Here is a 12,153-nt window from a genome sequence, read left to right on the forward strand (position 1 = left end):
CTGAAGGCAGACGCTTAACGACTGAGCCACCCAGGCGCCCCTGACTTTTACATTTTAAATAGCACTTATTATTCATCTTATTAAGAAAGTCATGTCTATTCATTATAGAGAATTAGGAAAATACAGAGGAGGATAAAGGAGCAGATTAAAATCACCTGTGATCCCTGCCATCAAATGAAAATTCCTGAGAGCATTTTGGTGTATCATGGATTATTGTTTAACATTCAGGATGTCATATGTTACTGTCATTCATATTTTTGAAACTCTTAATTGTCTCAGATTTTGCTGGTGGTAGCTCTTTCAAACTGTTGTCCTTTTGACGTGCGTCCATTTGTTGAATACCTGCTTGTTTCTGGTACACAAGATGTTCTAGGCTATCCTGGTATTTCCTTGTCCTGGCTTGAGACCAGCCATAGATGTTTTTTAAGCCATGGGTTCATACTGACTCCTCCATTTCAAATCCAACAGCGCAGGGCTCTTATCGTCCCACGTTGCATATTCTCACCCCATATTTTAACAGTGAGAACCCAGGTCCCAACAATAACCCGTACACTCCTATGTCCTGTCCTATGGGACACATGACAGAGTTTCAGCGTTACCACACCATATAAACCTGCTTATAGTTAAGCTTTCTTTCCAGTTATTTTTATCCTTGAGATATATCCTTTTATGAGAACACAGAGTGCTCTGATCAAGGTACTTGGCCAGTTCTTTTCTCTATGTGGTCGTGTTCTCAATGTCCTGCACAGTTAGTGTCATTTGCTTTTGTTTATTTCAATTTTAGGGCTTGCTTTTCTTTCTGGTGTAAGTTCTTGAGCATGTAAGATATTATATGTACAGAAGTATGTGTAAATCTTTACCCAGGGAAGTGTCACTAGTCATTGTGGCCCTTCTATCATGTAGGTGACCGTTTTATAGTGTCTGGTTTACTTTTCTTGCGTTTCTTTTGCAAACATAAGCAAATTCGTATGCAGGTTCTTCTCCCCCACTTTTTTTACATAAAAAGTAGCATAGTATTTATACTTGTTTGTACTTTGCTTTTTTTTCCATTTAATCATTCCACAGCAATTAATAGAGATCCTCTTCATTCTTTTTTACATCTATATAGTACTCCATTGAATGATATACCATAGTTTATTCAAACAGTTGCATTTAGGTTACTACCAACATTTTGCTATTGCAAAATAGTATCACGTTGAATGACATGTATTTATTGTTTCTTATTTGTGGGTAAAAAAGCAGAAGTAGGATTGTTGGGCCAAAAGGAAAAAATATTTTTATTCTCCTCTCCTCTCCTTTTTTTAATTTTTACTATGAAAGATAGCATACTGTTTTGACTGTTCTATGTCTTTTGTGGCCTATTGTCTAGGCTGTTCTATATCTATGTAGTTTTTTCAATGACTAGTAATCGTGGAGATCATTCCACAGCAGAGAGCATTTTAAAAACTGCAGAACAGCCCATTGTATGACTGTACTGTTTATTTCATCATCCCCAATTGATGTGTAGATTTTTCCAGTCTTTTGGTGTTACAATGCTACAATTAATGCAGCTGTGTAAGGGGATCATTTCATGTAGATTTCTACCATGCCTGTCTTTTTCCCTTTTGTGGTAGATGTTGTTGGGTTTTTATATCTATATTTGATTTCATATCACAAAGGGGCCATAAAAGATTACAACTGCCCAAATCTTTAGTTGGATCCAGAGAAATTTGACTGGGAGGGTTTTGTTTTTGTTTTTTTAATGCAAACTTAAAAAAAAAGATTTTATTTATTTATTTTGTGTGTGCATGAGAGAGAGAGAGAGAGAGGGTGCGCATGTGAGAGAGCGTGCATGAGCCCAAGCCGGGGTGGGGGTGGACAGAAGGAGCAGCAGATTCCCTGTTCAGCAGGGAGCCTGATGTGGGACTTTCTGGGATCATGACCTGAGCCGAAGGCAGTTGCTTAACCAACTGAGCCACCCAGGTTCCCTTAAAGCAAACTTTTAATTGAAGTATAACACACAAGAAAGTGCACAAATTGTAATCTCATGCTTGATGAATTTGCACAAAGTTGACACTGTGTAACCAGCTCCCAGACCCAGGAACAGACCATTACCAATACCTCAGCTTATGCTCCCTGCTTCCTCAAGGTTAACACTATCTTGACTTTAGGGCGCCTGGGTGGCTCAGTCGTTAAGCGTCTGCCTTCGGCTCAGGTCATGATCCCAGGGTTCTGGAATCGAGTCCCACATCGGGCTCCTTGCTCGGCAGGAAGCCTGCTTCTCCCTCTCCCACTCCCCCTGCTTGTGTTCCTGCTCTAGCTATCTCTCTGTCAAATAAATAAATAAAAAATTAAAAAAAAAAAACAACACTATCTTGACTTTAATTTTTCTTTTTTTTGCTCCCCCGCATCTTCACTTTTAATACCTTGCTATATATAATGCATATTTTCATGATAGTCACCCTTCCCTTTTAGAGTATGCACTGCACAGGTTTCATGCAGAGGGCAGGAACCACATCTGTCTTTTTTTTTTTTTTTTAAGATTTTATTTATTTATTTGACAGAGAGAGACACAGTGAGAGAGGGAACACAAGCAGGGGGAGCGGGAGAGGGAGAAGCAGGCTTCCGGCAGAGCAGGGAGCCCGATGTGAGGCTCGATCCCAGGACCCTGGGACCATAACCCGAGCCGAAGGCAGACGCTCAACGACTGAGCCACCCGGGTGCCCCGGGAACCACATCTGTCTTACGCTGCCTCCCCAGTGCCTGACACATTACACATCCCCAACAAATGACTGAAGGCAAAGGCCAGCGAGAGGGGAGGCCAGCCTGTGACTGATGCTAGGTCTGTCATGTTCAGGGTCAAGGAATAGAATGTTCTCTTTCAGAGGTCTCTCATCTCCTCAGGCCTTCTCTGTCACTTGTCTTTGCCTCATGGGGTCCCTTCCTAGGTCCCTTCCCTACCCTTGGATAGGGTTTTCTGAAGATAGACGCTGTGCCTTGAGGCAAACGGCAGGAGGTCCTGGAAGGAGGTAGCCGGTGGAGCTTTCTCCACTGGGCTCATCCCACTGTGGGTGTTAGAACAGTTTCTGCCCCAGGGAGCTTCCAGCCCTGCAGAGGCTGAGAGGGGGTCTGGGTTGCGCCGGGCCTGATCCTCATCCTGCTCGGGCTTTTCTTTCCTTCCAGGTCAGGACAAAGAGGCGTGGGCAGGCCGCTGGGCCGGCTGGTGCCATCCGTGCCATCATGGCAGGTAAGGACAGGGCCATGTGGATAGGACATGCAAGTGAGCAGAGGGTGGGTGGCCCCCTTCCTAGTCTCCTTATCCCCTTTAGTTTTTGGAGGTCAAGTTTGTTCTGTCCTCCTGTCCCCAGGCTTTCCCTGGTCCCCCACTGAGGCCTGTCTATCCAAGACCCTCCGCCTGACACTGTCTAGCTCTCTGTCAGGTCTCTGACCGTGGGAACCAGAGATTGAGCATCCTGATGCCCTGGTCCTGCTGGCCACCTGACTGATAAGCAGCACAGGTGGCTCAATCCCTGTCTCCTCTGTCCCCATTGCTCTTTAATACTCTGAGACCCTTTCCTTCAGATTTCTGAGTTGTTGGTTTCCAAAGGCTCAGGTACAGAATGCCAGAGCTGGAGGGACCTTTAGAGACTATCTAGCTCAAGCCCCAACCCACGGCTAAATGGAGAACATGAATATTGGAATGGACACGGGAACCCCTGTCTCCAGGCTCACCTATCCTGCTTCATCTGCCTGGAACTGGACAGCATTTATTATTTTTCTTCTGAGAGACAGCAACACTGCCTCAGGGCCTTTGGTTACTTTGGGAACCTCAGAGCAGACTTGAGGAAGCAGGGATGGCTGGGTGGGGTTAGCAGTGCAGCCTGTGACCTCAGGGGCCGGGGGCAGCTGAAACCAGGGCAAGAGGATCATACTGGGTTGTTGGGGAGGGGAACATTCACGGTGATGCCATGCTATATGCTTCACCCACAGAGAAAGTGAACAACTTCCCACCGTTGCCCAAATTCATCCCCCTGAAGCCATGTTTCTACCAAGACTTTGAGGCAGACATTCCTCCCCAGCATCTCAGCATGACCAAACGCCTCTACTACCTCTGGATGTGTGAGTGCTATGTGATGGGGGTGGGCCATGGTGGGCTGGGGGAGGAGGGAGGAAGGCTGGTAGGGGCTGGGCATCGGGGTGGGAGGCCTGTAGGCCTGGCTGCCCCTCAGCCACACTTGCAGTATCTGCATGGGCCATCTCCCAGCAGCCTCCTCTCATGGGCCGACCCCCGATCTGGGCCCCAGTTTCCCTCATCCCCCTGCCCTCTACTTTCCATTCACAGAGCATCTGGATGAGGGTCTCTGTCCACTGGATCATTTCTCTTTTCTTGTTCTCCCTTCCCCTTCCCACTGGGGTGGTTTTCCAGGGAGCCTCTGGTGGCTGCCAGGACCTCAGGATTCTGGATTCATAGAGGAATCCTTGTCTCAAAGCCACATTTGTCTTGCTTTCTTTGTAAAACTGCTCAGAGAAAAGAGCATTAACTGGGAGTTGGGAGATATGGGATCAAACTGGGCTGGTTGTCCTACTTCCCAAGCAGCAGGTTCCTCACTTATAGAAAGAGGGTGTTCGCTTAGTGATCACTATGGTTCCAAGGAGTTCTGTGTTGTGTGGTCTGTACTTCTGTAAGAATCTAGAGTTCTAATGTTCTACAATGTTGAGGTCCAGAGTGTCAAGGCCCTAGTAGCTGATGGTCAGTGGCAGGTTTGCAGGAATGTGTCATTGTAGAGAGATGGGACTTGGCTGTGCCCAGGCTAGTCAAAGGTACCTCTTAGGAGTATACAGGGAGGGCAGGCTGGCTTTCCCGTGCTGGGTATCGGCCTCAAGGAATCTTAGACCTGCAGTGTGTGACCACAGCCAGGGTCTGTCACAGGTGATGTTGCCTTGAGTCAGCTCACACTTAGCTGCTGACTTGGGGAGGTGATTACTTGTGCCCAGAAGGAGGTAAAGGATGCTGTCTTTGCAGGTTCTTCATGGGGTGGTAGAAAGAGTGTGGGAGTAGACAGATTGTTTCTAGTTCTGGCTTGGCCTTTGAGTGGAGAAGGCATCTTTCCCCATGTAACGTGAGGGAAGGAAGAGATGGGGGCAGGTGCAGGTAGGTCTATAGATTTTGGGAAGAGAATGAGGAGGTTGCCTCTGATGGCTTCTGTTTTTTCCCATCAAATGTGATGTAGAAGTGGGGATGGGAGCTTTGAAGAAGGAAAGTGGGATTGGAATGAGAGCACCTTTGTGGACAGAGGGTGAGGACACTATCCAAAGACATGTGACCCCTAAGATTTCTGGACCATGCACAGGGCCCATTTGATGTTGGCTGAATTGATAGTCCTACCGGGCTTTTCCGTAGGCCCCTTCTTTCCTAGCAATGTTCAGCTCAGGTACAGATGGGAGTTCTGTTCATCCAGGGGAAGTGTGAGCAGAAGATGAGGCAGGGGAGAGCATTAGAAAACATGTAATGAATTATGGAATCTAAGCTGGACAGGGAGAGAAGTGGAGATGGAAAAAAAACTGAGTGGCCGCGTTAATAGATGTCTGTTCCAAACAGGGGGTAGAATAATTACAATAGAAGCACTAGAACCAGTGAGCTGGAGAGAGATGGGACTGGAAGGAGAGCTATAAACCAATATAAAAACAGGTTAATGTCTGTTCTATGTAAAGAGCAAATAAAATCAGTTCTGGGAGTTCCAGAGTTCTGGGAAATTGGAGGGCAATAAACAGAGATGGAGGAAATGTAGCTGAAGTGCAGAGGAAGAAATGCTCACCCTTGTTATGAGGGGCCCTGAGATGGGTGTACCTGCACAGATGACAGCATTGTCCCATCGGACTTGGGAGCACCCCATCTGTCCCGGGGCTCTGGGAACTCTGCGCCTGAGAAGATCTCATCCAGGAGCTGGATTTAAGGGCTATAAATACCTTCCTAAGTCCTCACTAGGCACCTGCCAGATGCTTTGCTCCCAAGGAAATGCATATGACCCTTGAGATGCTTAAGGGCTCTATTCAGCAGCCACGACCAGATGCCTGGTTGTTTGAGACCACAATTGAGCCCTCCTGCCTTTGTTTATTCAGCAGGTCTTTATGGAGCCTTAAAGGGACTCAACCTAATGTTTGAGGAAGGGAGCATCCTGATGTCAGAAGCCCTGGGTGTGTGTTAGTGCCAGCACAAGTCTTTGAGGTTTCTGCTGGCTGTGACTTGGTGATCCTGTGATTCTGAGTTCAACTAGAGTATGTGGGCACAGAGGGGTGGGAGCCGGGTTCTGCTCTTGGGGAGCTTCCAGTGTGGTTGATGGGCTAGAATTTGTACTTGGGGAACCGTGCATGAGAGCAGCCCAGGTCTGCAGGAGGTCAGAGGGATGGGACATGAATAAGGCTGCAGTAGTGAAGGAAGGCTTTGTGGAGGAAGCGACATGGTAGTTGTCTAACAAATGAATTAGATAAAGACTGAGATCCCAGCCATTGCTTCCTGCCCCATTTAAGAACAGGGCAGATGGTACAGTGGCTTGAAGAGAAGTTTCTACAAGGCCTTTTACTTTCCACTTTTTGTGCCCCTTGCAAGAGAAGATATAAGGGTTTCTTGTGCCTTGGGCTTGGTGATTGCTGTGAGTCTGGGAGGGCCAGGGGCTGAGGACATTCTTATAAGGAGAAGAGCATTTCTACCACCTGGAGGCTTTGGGGCCCTTCAGTGGGGCTTGCTGGACCGAGGTTCTGGGTTCCTCCTCTGGGGACTCTCTGTTCTCTAGATTTCTCAGATCCCTCGGAGTGGGTGTGGGGAGGGGAATTGGTCTAAGCTCCCAGCTTTCTTTCTTACAGTCTGTACTCCTTCTGTGTTTGTATGTATGTGTGTCTCATGTATCTGTGTGTGTGTGTGTGTGTATTCACTGATGTGGGTTGTGGGTGCGAATATCTGTAAATGTGGCTTTCGTGTATGTTTGTGTGTATCTCCCTCTCTGTGCAATGTGCTGTTTGCATGTGTTTGATTGTGGGTCTGTTGAATTATGGGTGTGTGTGTCCATGTCTGGGTGGTCACATGTCTCTGCATGGGCCTGGGTGTCTGTGTGCATGTCTGGTGTTTGTCTCTGTGCGTGCATATGCTCCTGGGTCTGCAGTGAACAGCGTCACGCTGGCCGTGAACCTGGTGGGCTGTCTTGCGTGGCTGATCGGAGGCGGGGGAGCCACCAACTTTGGCCTCGCCTTTCTCTGGCTCATCCTCTTCACACCCTGCTCCTACGTCTGCTGGTTTCGGCCCATTTACAAGGCCTTCAAGTAAGTGGTTGGTGCTGACCCCAGCTCCTAACCTTGTGTCTTTGCCCATCTTCCCTGTTTCTTCTCTATATATTTTCTACTTTTTTTTGACCACCCCCCAAACTCCCTTTCACTTGTTCACTCTTAGCTCAAACTGCCAGGTAGGAGGTGGGCTTCCTGTGAATTCAGTGCTGGGGATGAGAGAGCTGGGAGTCAGAGCCTTGGTTCCCTCTTTCCTCACTCCTCACTTCCTTTCTCACTTCCTTGGGTGGGCATAACGGAGATGAGGCCTATCTTAGTTTTGCCTTCCCCAGGCAGCTGTATGTCAGATTTGCCAGTGGGGCCACCTGTCTCAGTGGAGCTGCCTATCTTTACACCTGTGGGGCTAGCTGATTTGGTACCAAGTGGACCATCTATCCATGTGCTAATGGAACCAGTCATCCATGTACTACTGACACTATGTGCTAATGATGTCATCCAACTCTGTGCTCAAGGGACCACTCATCCATGTACGAGTGGGGATAACTGTCTTGGGGCCAATGGGTGTCTACCTTGTGTAAAACGGATTTTCAGTCTTGGTGCTAATGGAACTATTCATCCATGTACCAACAAGGCTATCTGTCTTGGTGCCAATGGAGAATCCATCTCAGTGCTAATGGGGCCTCAAATGTCTTTGCCAACCAGATCATCCACCTGTATGCCAGTTAGGCTACTGTTTGGTGCCAGTAGGGTTCCATTCTTATACCAATGGGACTTTCTGTCTCTTTCTTTATGGGAATATCCATCCATGTACCGGTGGAGCTGGATATCTTGGTGCCAGTAAGGTTGTCCATCCCCTTGACAATGGGGTCATTTATTCTTGTCACAATTGACCCATCTATTTCTATGCCAGTGGGGCCAACCATCCATGTACGATGCATGTGAGTGGTCCATTTATGAGGAGATCTCTTCCTATGTAATGTTGCTCACACAAGACTAACACATGGAAACTTGCAAAGATTCATGTAAACACTTCCATTTTTGCCTCTCAATTAAGGCCTTTAAGTGTCTCCTGTCCATTGCTTACTCATTTAAACTTGGAAGGGCTGGGGGCTCCTGAAGACAGGGGAAGCCTTCTCCCTCTGCCCAGGTGATGAGAGTCATTTCCTCTGCTACAGGACTGACAGCTCCTTCAGCTTCATGGCATTCTTCTTCACCTTCATGGCCCAGCTGGTCATCAGCATCATCCAGGCCGTGGGCATCCCAGGCTGGGGCGTCTGGTAAGAGATTGGGGTGTCTGGGATGGACCCAGGGCTGGCATGGGTGGCACCTTAGGTGTGTCCTTTGTTTATGTCTCTGTGTCAGCTGCTTGGCCTGCAAGAGAATTCAGGGTAGGGTAGTAGACACAGGCACAGCAGCAGAGGGGAAGGAGAACCTCGCAGTGGCTTTGGGGGGTTTCCAGGGGTGTCAAGCATCACGAGAGAATGCAGGGGAAGGAAGCCTCATGTCTGAGGAGCTTGTCTCCTGAGCCACGGGAAAGGATTCTTCTGAACCACTGCCACAGGCCAGGTGGCTCATCTCTTTGCATCCGATGATATGGCCCCTCCCCGAGACAATGAGATGGCTCCTGGCTGTGGTGGGGGGGCTCCCGGTTACCCCTCAACATGCCAGCAGCCCCACAGCTGGCCTCTTCCTGCAGCGGCTGGATCGCTACCATCTCCTTCTTCGGAACAAACGTTGGCTCAGCAGTGGTGATGCTCATTCCCACCATCATGTTCACGGTTGTGGCTGTGTTTTCCTTCATCGCCCTCAGCATGGTATGTGCAAGGTTGAGAGGGTGGCTTCGGGAAGGGGCTACGATCTGTAACAACCCCTCCTCCAAGTTACAGGAGGACCCGGAGGTCTTCCAAGGGACTCACTCTAGAATGGCTTGGCGGACTTTGCTCCCTAGTACACAGGCGGGTGTGGGAGGGAGGACTGGCGCTTACAGGGACTTGTCTCTGGTGTCCAGGTCTTTCCTGGATGGGCTTGCCCTTTCCTTTGATTAATCCTTCCTTGTGCTCCTCCTCCTACAGGTTCATAAATTCTACCGGGGCAGTGGGGGGAGTTTCAGCAAAGCTCAGGAGGAGTGGACCACGGGGGCATGGAAGAACCCACACGTGCAGCAGGCGGCCCAGAATGCAGCCATGGGGGCGGCCCAGGGTGCCATGAATCAGCCGCAGACTCAGTATTCCGCCACCCCCAACTACACATACTCCAATGAGATGTGAGCCAGCCGAGCCTACCAGGAGGGCAGGGCTGGGGATCCGTGGGACGGGGACTCAAGCCACATTGTCTGTTGTGGTGACCAAGCAGGGTTCCTTCCTCCCTTTTCTCCTCCCCAACTTTGTACAAAGAATCAGAGTTATATATATATATATACATATATATATGTATACGTCTTCCCCCTTCCCCTGCTCCTTTGGATTCTGCTCTCAGTACTCTGAGAGCTGTGGGCTGCACGTGCAGCTGTCCCGTGCGGTGGTAGCTATGTCCGTGTCCCCTTGTGAATAGTATGCAGTGGAGGTCTCTGTTGTTGTGGTGCTAGATGTATGTTTAGAACTAAACCAGCCCCCACCCTCCACCAGGGTGCCCGCTCTGACCTTGGCCCAGGGACTCCTCATGGACCAGCGGGAGGCATAGCAGAAAGCCTGGCCCCCTCCCCAGGGTTATGAGCTGAAACTGTCTCCACTTTTGGTCTCACTGGGAAGCAACAGTATTTAGCACTCATGGGGGTGTGGTAGTTAGGAGGGTGGGGACAGGCCAGGGATGTTCCTTTGCTCCTTCTGATCTGGTTTCCTCCCCCTCCTTCCCCTCCCTCCTCTCCTCTTGGTGTCAGATTCCCTGTGGCTTCTTTTCTTGCGCAGGGTCTCTCTCTTCCCCATGTGGCTTTTCTTTGTCTTCCCCAAGGCTGAGTGTCCCAGTTGTATATGCTTCTGAGACTGAGCCCATTCTCAGATCAAGGACGTAGACAGGAGCTGAGCCTTAGGTGTGATGTGGGAGGGCACACAGCTGGAGATGCACAGCCCACCTTGGTACCTGACTCCCAGGGAGTGGAAATGCAGCATCATCTCAGAGCTTGGCCTGCAGGGGGAGGGGGGCTCCTCTCTTTTCTGCCCTGCTTCCCCTCCTCTTCCCAGAGCCCCCTTGAATCCCTCTGCCTATGTCCCTCCCCATACCCCCAGCGCTAGCCTACCCCCATCCCATGCTAGGTGGCATCTGCCATCTGTGAGGGCTGATTCCACTGCCTTCTCTGAAGAGCTGGGTGGTGTCCAGGTAATTTTCAGGTATAAAGGTATAGCTCGAGCATAGGGTATGTAAATAATTATTGGTCCCTGAGTGAGATCTGACTGGCCCAAGCCCACTGGGCATGTACTAGGTATCTCTGAATGACCACTGGATTCCTGAGAGCAGATAGCTGTTCTGCTTGGGTCTGGTCAGGGGCAGGCTCAGAGGGCTGGGCCTGGAGGGAAGATTGGAGGAGAAGGCAGGCAGGGCCCGGGAAGAGGAGAGCCTGCTTCCTCCCACCCCAGCTTGCTTTTGGTCACAGAACAGTTCTGGGCACTTGAACTCAGGGCCCAGGAAGAAGCACATGACCAGTCCTATCCATAAGCACAATGGCTGGAATGGGATTTCAGGTTAGGCGGGGTGGGAGGGGAAGCCTCTGACTTTTTTTTTCCCAAATCAAGATTACCTACTCCCGTCTGCCTATTAGACTTGGTTTTTGGCCCTTCCTCACCCTGTCAGAACCCGCTTTCCCTTGCAGGATAGTGATTTAAGGCCTGTGGGGCTGTTCTGTTCCAAGCATTGTGAAAATGTCACTGGTAGAGGTCCTGGCTCTTTCTGAGGCCTGGAGGGAGTGGATTCTCACCGAAGGAGCAGCTGCCTGTTTTCCATCCTCCCTTCTCCTGCCCAGGCTATTTGGCCTGAAAATTTTGGCCAACCTTGCTTGGTCACTCTGGGCTGCTCCAGCTTGGAACCCAACAACTGGGCTTCCAGGTGCCATCTTGAGCTTTGAGCTCCAGGCACTTCATTTTCCTGTAAGGAGAGCCAAGTCCTCTGAAAAGTTCTCTTCCTAATGGTCCCTTACACTTGGGCCAGAGTATGATTGACTCTCTGCTTTACCATTTTCTTTTTTTTTAAAGATTTTATTTATTTATTTGACAGAGAGAGAGAGAGTGAGAGCAGGAACACAAGCAGGGGGAGTGGGAGAGGGAGAAGCAGGCTTCCTGCTGAGCAGGGAGCCCGATGTGGGACTCGATTCCAGGACCCTGGGATCATGACCTGAGCCGAAGGCAGACGCTTAACGACTGAGCCACCCAGGTGGACCATTTTCTCTCCAGAAAGCAGTTGTCACAGCCTCTAGTTCCTAAAAAGAGACCCTAGGTCTAGGTTTTCTTCACCCTTCCTTTCCCGTACCCTAGACCTCTGGCTCCCTTTCTCATAGTCTCTGGTAGCTCCGGGAGGCCTGTGGTAGCGCTCACTCCTGTTGGATGCCACCTGCAGTCAGTTTCCTGTCCTACCTGCCTCTCTTCTTTCCTGGCCCACACCTATATGGCCATGCCCTAGCTCTGCTCTTGGGAAGGCCTGTTACCTGTATGTGACCCAGCTTGTCCAGGCCCTGGGATGCTGCATCTCCAGGCAACTATGCACTTTCCTAGGGAGGGAACCAGTATGAGAAGTGGGGGCTGGGCATGAATTCATCTCCGCTGGATGGTCTGTCTTGGGGTGTGGTGGAGGAAGGCCCAGGTCACTTTTGGGAATCCTCAGGTCTGGCCAGCCAGTGACCTGTTTTCGCATTTTGCTGGTGCCTACTGCTCCCCCTTGTTTCTAGGAGACACAGACCATTGTCCAACTGGCAGT

At 49.8% G+C, this 12,153-nt stretch overlaps 1 protein-coding gene across 1 annotated transcript; it reads left to right on the forward strand.

The window, feature by feature from the left end:
* The first annotated feature begins 3,173 nt into the window (after window positions 1-3,173).
* SCAMP5 (secretory carrier membrane protein 5) lies at window positions 3,174-9,521 on the forward strand. The gene is made up of 6 exons (XM_044918138.1): window positions 3,174-3,226; window positions 3,970-4,098; window positions 7,137-7,293; window positions 8,430-8,531; window positions 8,927-9,068; window positions 9,327-9,521. Exons 1-6 carry the CDS (start codon window positions 3,220-3,222, stop codon window positions 9,519-9,521), a joined length of 732 nt encoding a protein of 243 aa, XP_044774073.1. The 5' UTR covers window positions 3,174-3,219.
* The last annotated feature ends 2,632 nt before the right edge of the window (window positions 9,522-12,153 follow it).

Source organism: Neomonachus schauinslandi, chromosome 9, assembly GCF_002201575.2.
Source record: "Neomonachus schauinslandi chromosome 9, ASM220157v2, whole genome shotgun sequence".
NCBI lineage: Eukaryota > Metazoa > Chordata > Mammalia > Carnivora > Phocidae > Neomonachus > Neomonachus schauinslandi.

What these genes read in the sequence shown, in the direction of transcription:
- SCAMP5 (XM_044918138.1), top strand. An exon ending in CCCATTTACAAGGCCTTCAA is followed by an intron (nt 7,294 to 8,429) that starts GTAAGTGGTTGG and finishes CCTCTGCTACAG; the next exon opens with GACTGACAGCTCCTTCAGCT. An exon ending in CCTTCATCGCCCTCAGCATG is followed by an intron (nt 9,069 to 9,326) that starts GTATGTGCAAGG and finishes CTCCTCCTACAG; the next exon opens with GTTCATAAATTCTACCGGGG.